The 20,886-nt window shown below is 31.9% G+C and overlaps 2 protein-coding genes across 2 annotated transcripts in view; one reads left to right on the top strand and one right to left on the bottom strand.

The window, feature by feature from the left end:
- The window catches only part of LOC130449611 (uncharacterized), a 75,308-nt gene extending 60,081 nt beyond the window's left edge, over nt 1-15,227 (top strand). Inside the window, exons 5-7 of the mRNA XM_056787550.1 lie at nt 3,214-3,325; nt 9,873-10,160; nt 14,951-15,227. Coding sequence (XP_056643528.1) covers nt 3,214-3,325; nt 9,873-10,160; nt 14,951-15,063 — 513 coding nt within the window. The 3' untranslated portion in view covers nt 15,064-15,227. The remainder of the gene's footprint in view (nt 1-3,213; nt 3,326-9,872; nt 10,161-14,950) is intronic.
- Nucleotides 15,228-15,835: 608 nt separating this feature from the next.
- The window catches only part of LOC130449360 (zwei Ig domain protein zig-8-like), a 247,648-nt gene continuing 242,597 nt past the window's right edge, over nt 15,836-20,886 (bottom strand). The window contains exon 8 of the mRNA XM_056787136.1: nt 15,836-19,447. Coding sequence (XP_056643114.1) covers nt 19,341-19,447 — 107 coding nt within the window. The 3' untranslated portion in view covers nt 15,836-19,340. The remainder of the gene's footprint in view (nt 19,448-20,886) is intronic.

Raw genomic sequence — 20,886 nt, forward strand, 5'->3', positions numbered from 1 at the left:
CTAGAAAGTTCAAGAAGTTTCTAAAATGATCTAGAGAGTTCCAGAAGTTCCTAGAATGATCTAGAAAGGTCAAGATTATCCTAGAATGACCTAGAAAGTTCAAGAAGTTTCTAGAATGATCTAGAGAGTTCCAGAAGTTCCTAGAATGATCTAGAAAGGTCAAGATTGTCCTAGAATGACCTAGAAAGTTCAAGAAATTTCTAGAATGATTTAGAGAGTTACAGAAGTTCCTAGAAAGATCTAGGATGGCCTAGAAAGCTCCAAAACGAGTACAATTGATTATGATCGATTTTGAATTTTTGAAAAAGCTCTAGAACTTCCTAGACTTACCAAGCAACCTCAAGAAATTCCTAGAATAATCTAGAAAGTTACAAAATCAGTATTATGATTGATCTAGAATGTTCGAAAAAGCTCTGGAACTACCTAGACTGACCTAGAAAGCTTAAGAAATTCCTAAAATGATCTAGAAATTCCTAGAATGATCTAGAAAGATTTAGAATCTTAAAATATACTCTAGAGCTTCCTAGAATGATCTAGAAAGTTTAAGAAATTCATAAAATGATCTAATTCCAGTTGAAAAAATTTCTAGAATGATCTAGAAAGTTCCAAACGAGTACAATTTATTATGATCGATTTAGAACGTTCGAAAACGCTCTAGAAATTCCCAAAAATGATCTAGAAAGTTCAAGAAATTTTTAGAACGATCTAGAAAGATATAGAATGTTCAAAGACTCTCTAGAGCTTCCTAGAATGACCTGAAAAGCTTAAGAAATTCCCAAAAATGATCTAGAAAGGTCAAGAACTTCCTAGAATGATCTAGATAGGTCAAGGACTTCCTAGAATGATCTAAATAGGTCAAGGACTTCCTAGAATGATCTAAATAGGTCAAGGACTTCCTAGAATGATCTAGATAGGTCAAGGACTTCCTAGAATGATCTAGAAAGGTCAAAAACTTCCTAGAATGACCTAGAAAGTTCAAGAAATTTCTAGAATGATCTAGAGAGTTCTAGAATAAGTATAATTTATTATGATCGATTTATGATGTTCGAAAAAGCTCTAGAACTTCCTAAACTTACCAAGCAACCTCAAGAAATTCCTAGAATGATCTAGAAAAATTTCGAATCTTCAAAGATGCTCTAGAGCTTCCTAAAATGACCTAGAAAGCTTAAGAAATTCCCAAAAATGATCTAGAAAGTTCAAGAAATTTCTAGAACGATCTAGAAAGTTACAAAGCGAGTACAATTTATTATGATCGATTTAGAACGTTCTAAAACGCTCTAGAAGTTCCTAAAATGATCTAGAAAGGTCAAGAACTTCCTAGAATGATCTAGATAGGTCAAGGACTTCCTAGAATGATCTAAATAGGTCAAGGACTTCCTAGAATGATCTAAATAGGTCAAGGACTTCCTAGAATGATCTAGAAAGGTCAAGAACTTCCTAGAAACGTCAAAAACTTCCTAGAATGACCTAGAAAGTTCAAGAAATTTCTAGAATGATCTAGAGAGTTCTAGAATAAGTATAATTTATTATGATCGATTTATGATGTTCGAAAAAGCTCTAGAACTTCCTAAACTTACCAAGCAACCTCAAGAAATTCCTAGAATGATCTAGAAAAATTTCGAATCTTCAAAGATGCTCTAGAGCTTCCTAAAATGACCTAGAAAGCTTAAGAAATTCCCAAAAATGATCTAGAAAGTTCAAGAAATTTCTAGAACGATCTAGAAAGTTACAAAGCGAGTACAATTTATTATGATCGATTTAGAACGTTCTAAAACGCTCTAGAAGTTCCTAAAATGATCTAGAAAGGTCAAGAACTTCCTAGAATGATCTAGATAGGTCAAGGACTTCCTAGAATGATCTAAATAGGTCAAGGACTTCCTAGAATGATCTAAATAGGTCAAGGACTTCCTAGAATGATCTAGAAAGGTCAAGAACTTCCTAGAAACGTCAAAAACTTCCTAGAATGACCTAGAAAGTTCAAGAAATTTCTAGAATGATCTAGAGAGTTCTAGAATAAGTATAATTTATTATGATCGATTTATGATGTTCGAAAAAGCTCTAGAACTTCCTAAACTTACCAAGCAACCTCAAGAAATTCCTAGAATGATCTAGAAAAATTTCGAATCTTCAAAGATGCTCTAGAGCTTCCTAAAATGACCTAGAAAGCTTAAGAAATTCCCAAAAATGATCTAGAAAGTTCAAGAAATTTCTAGAACGATCTAGAAAGTTACAAAGCGAGTACAATTTATTATGATCGATTTAGAACGTTCTAAAACGCTCTAGAAGTTCCTAAAATGATCTAGAAAGGTCAAGAACTTCCTAGAATGATCTAGATAGGTCAAGGACTTCCTAGAATGATCTAAATAGGTCAAGGACTTCCTAGAATGATCTAAATAGGTCAAGGACTTCCTAGAATGATCTAGAAAGGTCAAGAACTTCCTAGAAACGTCAAAAACTTCCTAGAATGACCTAGAAAGTTCAAGAAATTTCTAGAATGATCTAGAGAGTTCTAGAATAAGTATAATTTATTATGATCGATTTATGATGTTCGAAAAAGCTCTAGAACTTCCTAAACTTACCAAGCAACCTCAAGAAATTCCTAGAATGATCTAGAAAAATTTCGAATCTTCAAAGATGCTCTAGAGCTTCCTAAAATGACCTAGAAAGCTTAAGAAATTCCCAAAAATGATCTAGAAAGTTCAAGAAATTTCTAGAACGATCTAGAAAGTTACAAAGCGAGTACAATTTATTATGATCGATTTAGAACGTTCTAAAACGCTCTAGAAGTTCCTAAAATGATCTAGAAAGGTCAAGAACTTCCTAGAATGATCTAGATAGGTCAAGGACTTCCTAGAATGATCTAAATAGGTCAAGGACTTCCTAGAATGATCTAGAAAGTTCAAGAATCGTCTACAACGATCTAGAAACTTTCAAAAATCATATATAGCAGAAATACTTTATGACTGTATTCTCTACAACTTCGTGTAGAACAGTATTACTAAATTCGTGTTAAATATCAATCGAAACACTAATTTCAATGAGTTTCTCTCGTAGAAATGATCCAATTACGATACAGCTTAATCCCGACACAGCGCAGATTATGAAGTTTTAGTACAAAATTAACCGAATCAGTATACAACATAATACAAAATACAATCTGCTCTATATAATCTGTCTAATCCGATAAGATGGCATGTAGTTACTGTGTTTCAGGGCTGGTATCTACATATAAGGTATACGTTATATTCAGACGCCGGCTTCTATCAGTGCAAACTTTGCATTACAGATAAATGCAACGAAACGCTTGTTCTATTAAAGTTAATAGGTGAGTTGTCTCTTTATTTTTCTCTCAGTATATCAAAGCAGCAGCTTTTTTCACCATTTCTTTATTTCCTTCATCTGTTTTTACCAGTCACCTACTTCTAGATTTTGCGTCCGTTCTTTCAACGTATCCGTACTTATTTTATTTATTTTTTCTTCAATCAGCTTCTATTATATTCTTCACTGGTCCATGAATTTTAGTCTCTTAGTTTCAAATTCTTTGCCTTGTCTCATTCTTCGAAGATGAGGTCGTTTATTTTTATTGTATCTTGTTTGTCAACTCTTTCTTATCTTTATTTTCAATTCTCTACCTCTCCTGCATTCCTTCCATCAATATGACATTCCCTTCAGCTGCAATGGTGGGCAACATCGATTATCTTGCTTAAGACCATCATTTATTTCGTATTTCATCTTTATCGTTAATAGTAGCAGCTTTTGGGGTACTTAAAGTCCTCCTTTAGACTGTCGAAAGCTTATTTGATGTCGATGAATATGCAATTACTAATATTCGTCTTCCCATTGTTTTATTGTGTTTTAGTTTATCGATTTTTCTTCATTTTGTACCATTATCTTTTATTTCATCTTATTCGTTAATAATATTTGTTGTACGGTTTTAATTCCGTGATGTTTTAATCAATTAATGATTAATTTGTAAGAAATTTCGGGTACACGATACGAAGGAAATTTCCAAATTTGTCGATGATTTGGATCTAACTAATAATTTTTGTTTGGTCTCTCGGATCGACGGATTCCAAATTTATAATCGACATTTGAAATATGGTCGAACGATAAATCATATGTAAATTGGACAACTGCGGGTACATAATCAATCAGAATTTGAGATATTGTTCAAACTAATGTAAACGTGTTGTATCCGATAAAATCGTTTCGTTTTGCTGATTTCTGATGGTCTTGCGGCTGGAAAAACGGATTCTCCTCATCGGTCTGATACAAAAATTGAACTTTAGAATCATAACTTTGATATTTTCGTTATTAGGGTGTTGTCCGAAGACGTAAATACTACGATTTTGATAAAAAATTGATTCGTGCTTTCAAAAATTTGTCTTCGGATGCTATAAATAACTATAACCATCCATGAATTGTTACATGTCACGTTCCTCGACGATCAAATCATTTCGATGTTTGTATCAACACTAATCACAAAATTTATTATTATTTTGAGCATATTTTGTACTTTTTAATGCATATTAACTACCAGTCGAAAAATTTTGCCCACGTTGTAATCCATTCGTTAAATTTTTTGGATAAAACACTTCAACAAGTTACAATTTACAAGTGCCAGCTTGTGAAATAAAGTATGAATAGTGTCTACAATGTTTATGATTGTAGTTTAGTCCCAGTGAGACTTTAGAAAGAGAAAACGTTGAGGAAGGCTTCAAAAAACGTCATTTACTGAAAATAAACGTATTTTATTGATCAGTAAACGTGATCGACGACTCACTAACCCAGAAATAGCAGATCAGATCAATGGATCTAGAGATTTTGGGGTTTTATAGATTGGTCATTCGAAGGGGTTGAAAAAAAAGTGTTTTTGTAAATGTAGAGCACGGTGGAAGCTCTCGGTGATGGTTTGGGGATGTTTTGGAGGAAAAGCGACTGGAGATTTTGTGAAAATCGAAGGAATTTCGGAAATATTAGGAGAAAATATGGGGTTTACAATCTCCATCGAGGACTCTGGTTTGTTCGTTATTAAGTCGGGTCGGTAAATATCTAACAGATCTCTTTTGTAAGTTGAAGATTCCCTAAAATTGGCAGCTTTTATTGTCTTCCGAGAATTTTCCTAGAAGAATTCATTGCCAGACTAGTAGTGTTTTAGTTGTTTGATGTTTTGTAAACTTTGAGAAGCATTTTTAGTATCGGATTTTAAGGAAAATTGCTTCATTATCGAATAGAATGTTGATAAAATCTTCAACTTTCCGATATTCATCGTTAGTTTTGTTAAAACAATTCATTCAATTAACGTGGCCAATATTACAGTCACTAGAAATAACTAGCATGGTTTAATTGCTTGTTTTAAACTTAAATAGCTACAGCTCGGAAACTAAAGCTGATAAAAAGCTAAAAACTAAAAGAATTCCTTCGGGAACGGATGTTTTATTATTATTTTGATAATAATACTTATTTTTATTAAGAAATCTATCCAAAAAAACTCAATCTTTCGACGTTTTAATAAAAATCGTGAAGGATTTCTGTATTTTGTTATACCATATTGTGAAATAAAAAATCCCAGTGTAGATATTGGAATAGGAAAACTTCATTTCACGAAAAATTCTAAGCCACATCACTATTCGTCATCTCGCCTTTCCAAATATTCATAACTTTTGAAAAAATAGTCGATGCGGAGTTTTGTAAACTTTGAGAAGCATTTTTAGTATCGGATTTTAAGGAAAATTGCTTCATTATCGAATAGAATGTTGATAAAATCTTCAACTTTCCGATATTCATCGTTAGTTTTGTTAAAAAAAGTCATTCAATTAACGTGGCCAATATTACAGTCACTAGAAATAACTAGCATGGTTTAATTGCTTGTTTTAAACTTAAATAGCTACAGCTCGGAAACTAAAGCTGATAAAAAGCTAAAAACTAAAAGAATTCCTTCGGGAACGGATGTTTTATTATTATTTTGATAATAATACTTATTTTTATTAAGAAATCTATCCAAAAAAACTCAATCTTTCAACGTTTTAATAAAAATCGTGAAGGATTTCTGTATTTTGTCATACCATATTGTAAAAAATAAAATCCAAGAGTAGATATTGGAATAGGAAAACTTCATTTCACGAAAAATTCTAAGCCACATCACTATTCGTCATCTCGCCTTTCCAAATATTCATAACTTTTGAAAAAATAGTCGATGCGGAGTTTTGTAAACTTTGAGAAGCATTTTTAGTATCGGATTTTAAGGAAAATTGCTTCATTATCGAATAGAATGTTGATAAAATCTTCAACTTTCCGATATTCATCGTTAGTTTTGTTAAAACAATTCATTCAATTAACGTGGCCAATATTACAGTCACTAGAAATAACTAGCATGGTTTAATTGCTTGTTTTAAACTTAAATAGCTACAGCTCGGAAACTAAAGCTGATAAAAAGCTAAAAACTAAAAGAATTCCTTCGGGAACGGATGTTTTATTATTATTTTGATAATAATACTTATTTTTATTAAGAAATCTATCCAAAAAAACTCAATCTTTCGACGTTTTAATAAAAATCGTGAAGGATTTCTGTATTTTGTTATACCATATTGTGAAATAAAAAATCCCAGTGTAGATATTGGAATAGGAAAACTTCATTTCACGAAAAATTCTAAGCCACATCACTATTCGACATCTCGCCTTTCCACATAAAAAAAAATAACCATTGTAGTAAGAATGCTTATTCGATATACGCGTCGATATACATCCACATGGTTATTTATTGGATTCGGAGTCGTCTTTTGTGTCAGATATGTTAGACTCCATTTTTAATCGAATATTTTCCACATAACAAATCCTCCGAAAGGATATTGTCAACTAGAAGTGAAGTAAATACACTGTCGCATATTCTATTCGACGTTTTATCAAGAAGGAATTTAGAACTCGACCAGGTTTCAAATAATAGCGAAAACGATAACTCGTATCCACCGAAATTTAAATCTATTATACGAAAATAGTGAGTGATTTTTACAACGCGGCATCTTTCTTTTTCTGTGTTGTATCATTCTCGTCGTACAATTTCCTAGATTGCACAGGTACAAAGAGGAATCAACCCGTAAACAGGAAATTAACTAGCGCGATGAGATACAAGGAACAGAAGCGCTGGTTGTAATCTTTAATGAATTGTCAACGTAATGACGTTTTAGTTATTATGCGAAGCTCAGGCGAAAATTGAGATCTAGACTGAATATTATAAGATTTAAACGTTGATTTTAACTCGGTAAATTAGTTTTGAACAAGATTTCTTTCATTAATTATTAGAGATGCAATATATGCACGCAAAAATCCGTGTATAGACACTACAGGTCAAAAATTTCTGTCAACTCCATATTTTCTCCTAATATTTTCGAAATCCCTTCAGCTTTAGTTTCCGAGCTGTGGCTATTTAAGTTTAAAACAAGCAATTAAACCATGCTAGTTATTTCTAGTGACTGTAATATTGGCCACGTTATTTGAATGACTTTTTTTAACAAAACTAACGATGAATATCGGAAAGTTGATGTTTTTATCATCATTCTATTCGATAATGAAGCAATTTTCCTTAAAATCCGATACTAAAAATGCTTCTCAAAGTTTACAAAAGTCCGCATCGACTATTTTTTCAAAAGTTATGAATATTTGGAAAGGCGAGGTGACGAATAGTGATGTAGTTTAGAATTTTTCGTGAAATGAAGTTTTCCTATTCCAATATCTACTATTTTTTACAATATGGTATAACAAAATACAGAAATCCTTCACGATTTTTATTAAAACGTCGAAAGATTGAGTTTTTTTGGATAGATTTCTTAATAAAAATATGTATTATTATCAAAATGATAATAAAACATCCGTTCCCGAAGGAATTCTTTTAGTTTTTAGCTTTTTATCACCTTTAGTTTCCGAGCTGTAGCTATTTAAGTTTAAAACAAACAATTAAACCATGCTAGTTATTTCTAGTGACTGTAATATTGGCCACGTTAATTGAATGACTTTTTTTAAACAAAACTAACGATGAATATCGGAAAGTTGAAGATTTTATCAACATTCTATTCGATAATGAAGCAATTTTCCTTAAAATCCGATACTAAAAATGCTTCTCAAAGTTTACAAAACCCCGCATCGACTATTTTTTCAAAAGTTATGAATATTTGGAAAGGCGAGGTGACGAATAGTGATGTAGTTTAGAATTTTTCGTGAAATGAAGTTTTCCTATTCCAATATCTACTATTTTTTACAATATGGTATAACAAAATACAGAAATCCTTCACGATTTTTATTAAAACGTCAAAAGATTGAGTTTTTTTGGATAGATTTCTTAATAAAAATAAGTATTATTATCAAAATAATAATAAAACATCCGTTCCCGAAGGAATTCTTTTAGTTTTTAGCTTTTTATCAGCTTTAGTTTCTGAGCTTTAGCTATTTAAGTATAAAACAAGCAATTAAACCATGCTAGTTATTTCTAGTGACTGTAATATTGGCCACGTTAATTGAATGAATTGTTTTAACAAAACTAACGATGAATATCGGAAAGTTGAAGATTTTATCAACATTCTATTCGATAATGAAGCAATTTTCCTTAAAATCCGATACTAAAAATGCTTCTCAAAGTTTACAAAACCCCGCATCGACTATTTTTTCAAAAGTTATGAATATTTGGAAAGGCGAGGTGACGAATAGTGATGTGGCTTAGACTTTTTCGTGAAATGAAGTTTTCCTATTCCAATATCTACTATTTTTTACAATATGGTATAACAAAATACAGAAATCCTTCACGATTTTTATTAAAACGTCGAAAGACTGAGTTTTTTTGGATAGATTTCTTAATAAAAATATGTATTATTATCAAAATAATAATAAAACATCCGTTCCCGAAGGAATTCTTTTAGTTTTTAGCTTTTTATCAGCTTTAGTTTCTGAGCTTTAGCTATTTAAGTATAAAACAAGCAATTAAACCATGCTGGTTATTTCTAGTGACTGTAATATTGGCCACGTTAATTGAATGAATTGTTTTAACAAAACTAACGATGAATATCGGAAAGTTGAAGATTTTATCAACATTCTATTCGATAATGAAGCAATTTTCCTTAAAATCCGATACTAAAAATGCTTTTGAAAGTTTACAAAACAATAAAAAACAATAAAATCTGCCAATTTGAGGGAATCTTCAACTTACAAAAGAGATCTGTTAGATATATACTGACCCAACTTAATAACGAACAAACCAGAGTCCTCGATGGAGATTGTGACTTTGCTGGATCTCTTTTTGAGGTGATGGGAACTAGAAAGCCAAACTCAGAAATCACTTAATATATCGACCAAATGGAAGCTTCAAATTTATGTTTCAATAATACCCCAGTATGTACAAAATAGATTTGCAAATAACAATTCATGGTTTGTTGAAAGGAAACTGTGGAAACTTCTTGGTTGCCCAAATGGATCCGATCTGTAACAATTTATCGATTTTGATTCATTCAAATCACAACAAAAAAAGTAAAAAAGTCGATTAATAACAACTACTTTAGTCAAGGTGATGAAGAAAGTTGTTATACAGTAAATCTCGAGTCTGATAACATCTTCAGCGACTATTAATACGGTTCTAGTAAACATAGAACAAATGGGGGATCTGTACAACTCACCAAACTATGGACTGAAGCTATAAAGGATCGAATCGAAGGATTTTGACAGGTTTTGGCACGTCAATTTCACTCATCGATCGGTTGAGAAGTTTCCTAAAAGATAGATCTATCCAGACCTCTATCGATGGACACTGGACACACCCCAAATCATTTTTTTTTTAGATAAATTACATAATTTAAGAAACAAATTCGATAATTTATCATTTTGTGTCGCAGAAGCTCGCGCAAAAATCATCGGCGGTCCATTCAAAGGTATACCTTACAACAAAGAAGTACCTCTGCGATTGAGCTGCGTTTTGGAGAATTCTATCGAGAAACCGGACTACATATTTTGGTATCACGGCGACAGAATGATAAACTACGACCTTGAGGACGGAGCTACCGTCAGAGAGGGACCTATGGGAAGCGAGTTGATCTTCCCGAAAGCCAACAAAACTCACGTAGGAAATTATTCGTGCGTGCCTTCCAACGCGAAACCAGATAGTGTCACGGTGTATTACGGAGGTAAGGATAAGTTAATCAACGACTAAAGAAATAAGACAAATTGTTGGAAATTTTTCCGAAGGGGTTCGTTTGATTAGTTGTTCGTGAGGTCGTTATGTCATTTTTTTAAATATAAAAACATTTTTACCACCAGAAAAATTTTCTTTCTATAGTTATATAAACAATATTGGTACTCAAGTTACTTATTGACTCGATACACGTTTCAGTAATCAAGTTATCATCTTCAGGGGCTTAACCGCGTGTGTGTTTTCGATTCCTTGTTTTTTTACAGTGAATCCTACAAAGGTTTCTAAACCATCTAAAGTTTCGTTTTGCGATTGTTTCATTTACTAATTCCTTGTTACTTTTTTCTTATTGTTTCGTTTCATATTCGATTGTATCTCAAACTGCATCATGTTCGCTACTTGAATGAGTTTGTAAGATCTTTCACTACAATCTTATTCCTTTTAGTGAAGTTGAATTGTTCAACAACTTTTATTTATGTCAGTAATTCGTTTTCATCGTTTTCTATGCCATTTCGACTAAAATATGATAATTTTGAAAACAATCTGCAAGTACTACATCCGTATATTATCCGGCTTCAACATAACCTTAAATATTCTTCGTGTAACTTGGATATTGGATATTGAAAATCTTCATTTTAGATCCGATGTTATTAACCAAAGAAATTGGATGAAATTGTTTACTTGACTTTTATGAACGCAACATGTTTGCGTGAATACTAAAAGAACGCAGAATATTAGTTCTAATTTTATAAAAAAAACGCGACCAGTCCGTTCGAGTAACGCAAAAGAACGCAGCTAGTTTTTGACGTGCGGAATTAACGCAACTGAGTTTACTAAAAGAACGCAGCTTATACGATTCAATTTGAAATTGAAAACCGTCGATAATTGATTAAATTAATGCACTATGTTAGATTTTATCCAACGAGCACAAAAAAAAACGCAGAAAATTATGATTGGAAGTGAACAAAAGTTCTGATTAGACATATCCAAATGAACGCAACACGTTCGCGTGAATACCAAAAGAACGCAGTACATCAACTGTCATTTAACAAACATTTAAACTCGCGCTGATTCTATCCGAATAAAGAATTTAAAGTCACGTTTTGATTTGACATAATAATGAGAAGAATTACTCAACAAATTACAGAGAATTAGTTCTAATTTTATAAAAAAAAAACGCAACCAATCCGTTCGAGTGACCCAAAAGAACGCAGTTACGTTTTGATGTGCAGAATTAACGCAACGAGCACAAAAGAACGCGTAAATTTATGATTGGAAGTGAACAAAAGAACGGGGCATTCAGTTCTGATTAGACATCAAAATGAACGCAACACGTTCGCGTGAATACTAAAAGAACGCAGTACATGAACTGACATTTAACAAACACTGATTCTATACGAATGTAACGCTTAAATTAAGAGTCGACTCAGTTTATTGCACCAGCCAGCTTCAATGGTAACTGCGGGAGTTACTCCGGGAAAACTAAATTGATTATTATCTTATACAATATTTATCTGGACATGGATATTTCGTGCGCTACATGTGCAGGACGGGGACGAGGGATTCGTCAGTGTGGAGTGGAGTGGAGGATGACGATCTGCGTCTGTTTTTCTGCAGTGATAAACGGTAAACGTAAGAAAAGAGAAAATAACTACTGAGATTCGGTTCCTAAATACATTTAAGTAGTTCTACGCACCAAAAAGACAAATATGGACACCAAATAACATGTTAAACAGTTCGAGATTCGTGCTTGGGAAAAGAAAAAGAGATTTTAGAAAGCATGGAAGTGAAGAACTTCCTTTAATGAATTGTACCAGGTCTAACGAAGAAAACACAAGAAATTTGGATAGTTTAGGAAAGGAAAGTTTCTTTTTTTTTTTCAAAATAATGCCTGTCATTTTTGCCTTATGCTATAGATTTTGTACTTATGCAACTATCGTCATCTCTAGGTCAGACCACGTACTTCTAGGACCGTCCTCGTATTAATGGAAAGGGTATTTCCGGATAGCTTTAGATTCTAGCTTTGATCGTGATAAATTATTATAATTTTAGCGAAAAAATCTTTATTGAATCTCAGTGGTGTTTAAAGTTTGATATTTCCGTTTCCGCATCGACTATTTTTTCAAAAGTTATTAATATTTGGAAAGGCGAGGTGACGAATAGTGATGTGGCTTAGAATTTTTCGTGAAATGAAGTTTTCCTATTCCAATATCTACTCTTGGATTTTATTTTTTACAATATGGTATTACAAAATACAGAAATCCTTCACGATTTTTATTAAAACGTCGAAAGATTGAGTTTTTTTGGATAGATTTCTAAATAGAAATATGTATTATTATCAAAATAATAATAAAACATCCGTTACCGAAGGAATTCTTTCAGTTTTTAGCTTTTTATCAGCTTTAGTTTCCGAGCTGTAGCTATTTAAGTTTAAAACAAGCAATTAAACCATGCTAGTTATTTCTAGTGACTGTAATATTGGCCACGTTAATTGAATGACTTTTTTTAACAAAACTAACGATGAATATCGGAAAGTTGATGTTTTTATCAACATTCTATTCGATCATGAAGCAATTTTCCTTCAAATCCGATACTAAAAATGCTTCTCAAAGTTTACAAAACTCCGCATCGACTATTTTTACAAAAGTTATGAATATTTGGAAAGGTGAGATGACGAATAGTGATGTGGCTTAGAATTTTTCGTGAAATGAAGTTTTCCTATTCCAATATCTACTATTTTTTACAATATGGTATAACAAAATACAGAAATCCTTCACGATTTTTATTAAAACGTCGAAAGATTGAGTTTTTTGGGATAGATTTCTTAATAAAAATAAGTATTATTATCAAAATAATAATAAAACATCCGTTCCCGAAGCAATTCTTTTAGTTTTTAGCTTTTTATCAGCTTTAGTTTCCGAGCTGTAGCTATTTAAGTTTAAAACAAGCAATTAAACCATGCTAGTTATTTCTAGTGACTGTAATATTGGCCACGTTAATTGAATGACTTTTTTTAACAAAACTAACGATGAATATCGGAAAGTTGAAGATTTTATCAACATTCTATTCGATAATGAAGCAATTTTCCTTCAAATCCGATACTAAAAATGCTTCTCAAAGTTTACAAAACTCCGCATCGACTATTTTTACAAAAGTTATGAATATTTGGAAAGGTGAGATGACGAATAGTGATGTGGCTTAGAATTTTTCGTGAAATGAAGTTTTCCTATTCCAATATCTACTATTTTTTACAATATGGTATAACAAAATACAGAAATCCTTCACGATTTTTATTAAAACGTCGAAAGATTGAGTTTTTTGGGATAGATTTCTTAATAAAAATAAGTATTATTATCAAAATAATAATAAAACATCCGTTCCCGAAGCAATTCTTTTAGTTTTTAGCTTTTTATCAGCTTTAGTTTCCGAGCTGTAGCTATTTAAGTTTAAAACAAGCAATTAAACCATGCTAGTTATTTCTAGTGACTGTAATATTGGCCACGTTAATTGAATGACTTTTTTTAACAAAACTAACGATGAATATCGGAAAGTTGAAGATTTTATCAACATTCTATTCGATAATGAAGCAATTTTCCTTCAAATCCGATACTAAAAATGCTTCTCAAAGTTTACAAAACTCCGCATCAACTATTTTTTCAAAAGTTATGAATATTTGGAAAGGCGAGGTGACGAATAGTGATGTGGCTTAGACTTTTTCGTGAAATGAAGTTTTCCTATTCCAATATCTACTATTTTTTACAATATGGTATAACAAAATACAGAAATCCTTCACGATTTTTATTAAAACGTCGAAAGATTGAGTTTTTTGGGATAGATTTCTTAATAAAAATAAGTATTATTATCAAAATAATAATAAAACATCCGTTCCCGAAGGAATTCTTTTAGTTTTTAGCTTTTTATCAGCTTTAGTTTCCGAGCTGTAGCTATTTAAGTTTAAAACAAGCAATTAAACCATGCTAGTTATTTCTAGTGACTGTAATATTGGACACGTTAATTGAATGACTTTTTTTAACAAAACTAACGATGAATATCGGAAAGTTGATGTTTTTATCAACATTCTATTCGATAATGAAGCAATTTTCCTTAAAATCCGATACTAAAAATGCTTCTCAAAGTTTACAAAACTCCGCATCGACTATTTTTTCAAAAGTTATGAATATTTGGAAAGGCGAGGTGACGAATAGTGATGTGGCTTAGACTTTTTCGTGAAATGAAGTTTTCCTATTCCAATATCTACTATTTTTTACAATATGGTATAACAAAATACAGAAATCCTTCACGATTTTTATTAAAACGTCGAAAGATTGAGTTTTTTTGGATAGATTTCTTAATAAAAATAAGTATTATTATCAAAATAATAATAAAACATCCGTTCCCGAAGGAATTCTTTTAGTTTTTAGCTTTTTATCAGCTTTAGTTTCTGAGCTTTAGCTATTTAAGTATAAAACAAGCAATTAAACCATGCTAGTTATTTCTAGTGACTGTAATATTGGCCACGTTAATTGAATGAATTGTTTTAACAAAACTAACGATGAATATCGGAAAGTTGAAGATTTTATCAACATTCTATTCGATAATGAAGCAATTTTCCTTAAAATCCGATACTAAAAATGCTTCTCAAAGTTTACAAAACTCCGATCGCCTTTTTTTTTCAAAAGTTATGAATATTTTTTTGTACGAATGAAAGTTTTAATGAATGAATATTATATCGAGTGAGAAACATCATTTCTCTATGTAATAATATTTCTTTTGCTTTTTCTCTAGATCGACCAAATGTTCCGCAAGGAGATGGAAACGGTGTTGAAAAAACGCATCCCATCCGAGATCATATCGTCAATATGCTGGTGTTGATCCCGACCTTTTACCTCACAAGATGACTTTACAGCCGGCAGACGTGCTTATAATGCAAATTTGAAATATTTAGCTTACGCAAATATCCCGGGAATATTTTGAAACTTTCACTCGCTATCAGTTCAATCTCTCTCAATAATATAGTGTTTTATGATTAAAAAAATTTGTAAATAAATCTGGTACTACTAAACTGTGGGTATTATTTCATTAGACAAACGATTTTTTTTCTTAAATTGACAATTCGGGTATTTAAAGTTACTAAAAGAGGTCAACACGTGGACAAAAATTTTCGTGAAACTGGTTATGTGAAAAATACCGAAAACACAGGTAAAAATGTTCAATTAACTGATGAAAACATTGAGGATCGATCGAGGAAAATCCACTTAAGACAATTCGACAACTTGTCACTAACAATCTTCTTCTTTTTCATCGTACGTTACGACTTGGTGTTGGCATCAATGGTTGCCTAACTGCAGCTGATATGAAGAAGACCAGCTGTCACCAACAATCTGACATTGTGTCCACGTGGTCTCTCCATTCCCTTCGACGTTCATCTCACTACATCCTGGATGTTACGTTATTCCCTTAAATGGCGTAACTGGTCTTGGTAGTCATATATTCCAAATTTTTCGGTGGATAATCTATAGATCAGCTTCGTTTTGAAATGTTTTGAGATCTCTGCAGCATATTAGGGCTTATGAACGTCCTTTGAAGGCTGCTTGACGTCGTATAATATATTTTTCTATCCCCGTCATGATTCGGAATCACTTCCCGGGAAAATAAATAAAACCCTGCATGAAAATTTGTACATTTTAATAAATAAATATTTTGCACACGTACATGATCATGATTTCGTTTTAGAAATAACATAACAATGATTATCAACAATCGAATAAAACATATTATATCAACATTGTATAAAATGAAATAATAAAAACGGAAATATATCAATTTCTTATTGATTTAGTAATAAACTTGACATGTATACATGTATAAGTTGGAATAATAATTTCTATACTATTTTCCATTATGAATTTTCTGTATTCGAATTCGATTTGGATATTCGGTAACATACAGCTAAAATTACGCGATATGGAATATAATATTTGAATGAGATGCGAATCATATAAATACGAATACAGAAAGTATACAAAAATCTATCTTCATTCAATTTAGTTGTATATATATACATCATAAATAATTAAAACAATTTTTTTTTGTATTACGATTCATTTAAATACTTTTACCAACAAACTGTGACGCGAAATCGATTGCAGTGTAGCATATTTCAGGAAATAACGTATCTCATTCGACGTATCCAAAAGAACGCAACACGTTCGCGTGAATACTAAAAGAACGCAGTACGTCAACTGTCATTTAATAAACACTGATTCTATCCGAATGTAACGCTTTGATTTGACAGCAATACAACAATTATAAGTCCGTTCGAGTGACCCAAAAGAACGCAGCTAGTTTTTGACGTGCGGAATTAACGCAACTATGTTTACTAAAAGAACGCAGCTTATACGATTCAATTTGAAATTGAAAACCGTCGATAATTGATTAAATTAATGCACCATATTAGATTTTATCCAACGAGCACAAAAAAAACGCACAAAATTATGATTGGAAGTGAACAAAAGAACGAGGAATTCAGTTCTGATTAGACATATCCAAAAGAACGCAACACGTTCTCGTAAATACTAAAAGAACGCAGTACGTCAACTGTCATTTAACAAACACTGATTCTATCCGAACGTAACGCTTTGATTTGACATAATAATGAAAAGAATTGTTCGACAAAATACACAGTATTAGTTCTAATTTCACAAAAAAAAACGTAACGAGTCCGTTCGATTGACCCAAAAGAACGCAGCTAGTTTTTGACGTGCGGAATTAACGCAACTGTGTTTATTAAAAGAACGCAGCTTATACGATTTAATTTGAAATTGAAAACCGTCGATAATTGATTAAATTAATGCACCATATTAGATTTTATCCAACGAGCACAAAAGAACGCACAAAATTATGATTGGAAGTGAACAAAAGAACGAGGAATTCAGTTCTGATTAGACATATCCAAAAGAACGCAACACGTTCTCGTAAATACTAAAAGAACGCAGTACGTCAACTGTCATTTAACAAACACTGATTCTATCCGAACGTAACGCTTTGATTTGACATAATAATGAAAAGAATTGTTCGACAAAATACACAGTATTAGTTCTAATTTCACAAAAAAAACGTAACGAGTCCGTTCGATTGACCCAAAAGAACGCAGCTAGTTTTTGACGTGCGGAATTAACGCAACTATGTTTACTAAAAGAACGCAGCTTATACGATTCAATTTGAAATTGAAAACCGTCGATAATTGATTAAATTAATGCACCATATTAGATTTTATCCAACGAGCACAAAAGAACGCGGAAAATTATGATTGGAAGTGAACAAAAGTTCTGATTAGACATATCCAAATGAACGCAACACGTTCGCGTGAATACTAAAAGAACGCAGTACATTAACTGTCATTTAACAAACACTTAAACTCACGCTGATTCTATCCGAATGTAAAATTTAAAGTCACGTTTTGATTTGACATAATAATGAGAAGAATTACTCAACAAATTACAAAGAATTAGTTCTAATTTTATAAAAAAAAACGCAACCAGTCCGTTCGAGTGACCCAAAAGAACGCAGCTAGTTTTTGACGTGCGGAATTAACGCAACTGTGTTTACTAAAAGAACGCAGCTTATACGATTCAATTTGAAATTGAAAACCGTCGATAATTGATTAAATTAATGCACCATATTAGATTTTATCCAACGAGCACAAAAGAACGCGGAAAATTATGATTGGAAGTGAACAAAAGAACGAGGAATTCAGTTCTGATTAGACATATCCAAAAGAACGCAACACGTTCTCGTAAATACTAAAAGAACGCAGTACGTCAACTGTCATTTAACAAACACTGATTCTATCCGAACGTAACGCTTTGATTTGACATAATAATGAAAAGAATTGTTCGACAAAATACACAGTATTAGTTCTAATTTCACAAAAAAAACGTAACGAGTCCGTTCGATTGACCCAAAAGAACGCAGCTACGTTTTGACGTGCGGAATTAACGCAACGAGCACAAAAGAACGCGGAAAATTATGATTGGAAGTGAACAAAAGAACGTGGAATTCGGTTCTGATTAGACATATCAAAATGAACGCATCACGTTCGCGTGAATACTAAAAGAACGCAGTACATCAACTGTCATTTAACAAACGTTTAATTTAAAGTCTCTTTTTGATTTGATATAATAAAGAAAATAATTACTTAAGAAAATCTAGAGTATTAGCTACAAAACGCAGCATATACATTTCGATTTTATATAAACAAAAGAATATTAACGAGTACGTTCGATTAACCCAAAAGAACGCAGCTAGTTTTGATTTGACGTACATTTGGATTAAGAATTACGAACGAAAGCACCATGCTAGTTTTCATTTAACGAACAGTTACTTACGGTATCTAAATTAAGTCGGAGCATCACGATACAAACACAAAATGGAGTTGTTTAGAATGATTACGGAAAGAAATCGATTTTTCTTCGTGTTAAATTGAAAATGTTCCAAACAATCCTCGTGTAATATAATGTCGCACTACTCGTTGCAGTTGAATAAACATTAGAATAAGCAAAAATTGTTTGCGTAAAAATAACGGGTACAATTGGAGTCAAAAAAATCGACGTTGTTGTTTACGAATACTGTAATCGATTTCACTATATGTTTGTTCTATTCCAATCATACTAAAATGTAGTAGAAAAAACGGATATTTTTGGAAAAAAAGTTTACAATTGAGTTCATTATTTCAAATAGATCAAAATATGTAATTTATCTTTTATTTTATGGATGATTATAAGGTTAATTTTTGACATTTAGTGCGATTGGAATATATTTACATCTAAATAATTAAAAATTCCATGATATATACAATAAAAACATTGTTTCTTCTTCTTTTAAAAACGTCTACTAAACCTCATAACCTCACATCTATTAACCTTTATTATATATCTGCATCAGCAGCATCTAGTGGACGTTTTCTTCATTAGTTTTGAAAGCTTAGGTGTTTAACTTTATTTACCTTTCATAATAACCTTCATTCGATCTTTATCAGGTGTTATAATTATTTAGATGAAAAAGTATTTCATCCGATCGAAAAGTTTCGAATTTTGATAAAAGTCATATTAATTAACCGTTTTAATTTGTTGTTTATATTATTAGCACTTTACATTTAGTCATGGTTCACCGAAAATTAGCACCAAATAATTATGATAGAAGATAATAATAACCAAGATGATGGACTGCATTGTAGCCAGGACAATCCTCGGCCACCATGTTGCATAGCTGCTGGATTCTCACCTGAAAACCAGATACGTTTTATTAATGAAAACACAACAAAGAGGCGCTAAATACAAGCGATAGAAATGAAGCACTAAAATAGAGTGAAGCACACAAAGAAACAGTCTAATTGAATCTGTGGAGACACAAATTTTCCATCACTAGTCGGCATAAATGTGGCCGAATTTCGTTGATGCAACGTTGATTCTCCTTCTTTAATGCAAGCGTCGTTTTGGGCTTGTTGACGTTGACCTGTTATTTCAAATAAAAGAAATCTGTTGGTGTTAAATCACCCGATCTAATGGGCTAATTCTGATAATCGTCCACCAGTAATAGTATTTGACGTCTCCAAAGGATAATTTCCAGGAAATTTCTAATAAATCTCTTCACAATTGACGAAGTCCAACACTGTTCTGATGATATTTTGTAGGAAACTACTAACCCTGAACTGTCAGCTGTCAATTTGTTTTATTGGGGTTGGCAACACTTTATTGTATAAATGACAGCAAATTTGAATCTTTGCACATTTTTTCAATATAATAATTGATGAATTGCATCTAGTTTCATGATAAAAAGCATTGTACATTACCACTTGATAATAAATCTTAATAAACGCTACCAGAACGAAATTTTGTTGAAATAAATAATACCACGTGTCGGTTTAACTGACTTGAAGCCGTTAAACGTATTTGTTGAGAAAAAAATCACCGCCATAGTGGGTTTATCTCAAATTTTCATACTGCTCATTTTTGCACATCGTTTGTCAAAGTCAGCCGGAGGGAGTATTTTCTAAATAATGTCAACTCGCGTCTAGAATATTTATAGGATGTAATATTTCTTATGTTACTGAAAAATGTTATTTTTTTCTACTATCAGTAATACGAATGAATGTACAATCTATTATAATGCGCGAAACAAGCAATAATCTGATAAAAAATTATTTTTTTTGTAACTCTAATCGAAATAGAGATGTTACAAAAAATAATGCGGCTTGTACGTTAACATTTGTTAAAGAACCAATACGTCAAGACCTTAGTGTAGGTATTCGAGTTGAAATATAAAAAATGTCGCAGAAGATAAGTTCCAATTCGACACACACAAAAGAACGCACTTATACGTTCTTGAATTATCAACTTTGTATATTGACGTTTACAAAAGAACGTAGACAAAACTATGACATTTGTTGTAGACAAAAAAAAACGTTCTTATTTGACGTACACAAAAGAACGTACTGATACGTTCATAAATGTTTAACTTTGTATATTGACGTTTACAAAAGAACGTAGACAAAACTATGACACTTGAGTAGACAAAAAAAAACGTTCTTATTTGACGTACACAAAAGAACGTACTGATACGTTCATAAATGTTTAACTTTGTATATTGACGTTTACAAAAGAACGTAGACAAAACTATGACACTTGAGTAGACAAAAAAAAAACGTTCTTATTTGACGTACA

Source organism: Diorhabda sublineata, chromosome 10 (genome assembly GCF_026230105.1).
Source record: "Diorhabda sublineata isolate icDioSubl1.1 chromosome 10, icDioSubl1.1, whole genome shotgun sequence".
Classification (NCBI taxonomy): Eukaryota; Metazoa; Arthropoda; class Insecta; order Coleoptera; family Chrysomelidae; genus Diorhabda; species Diorhabda sublineata.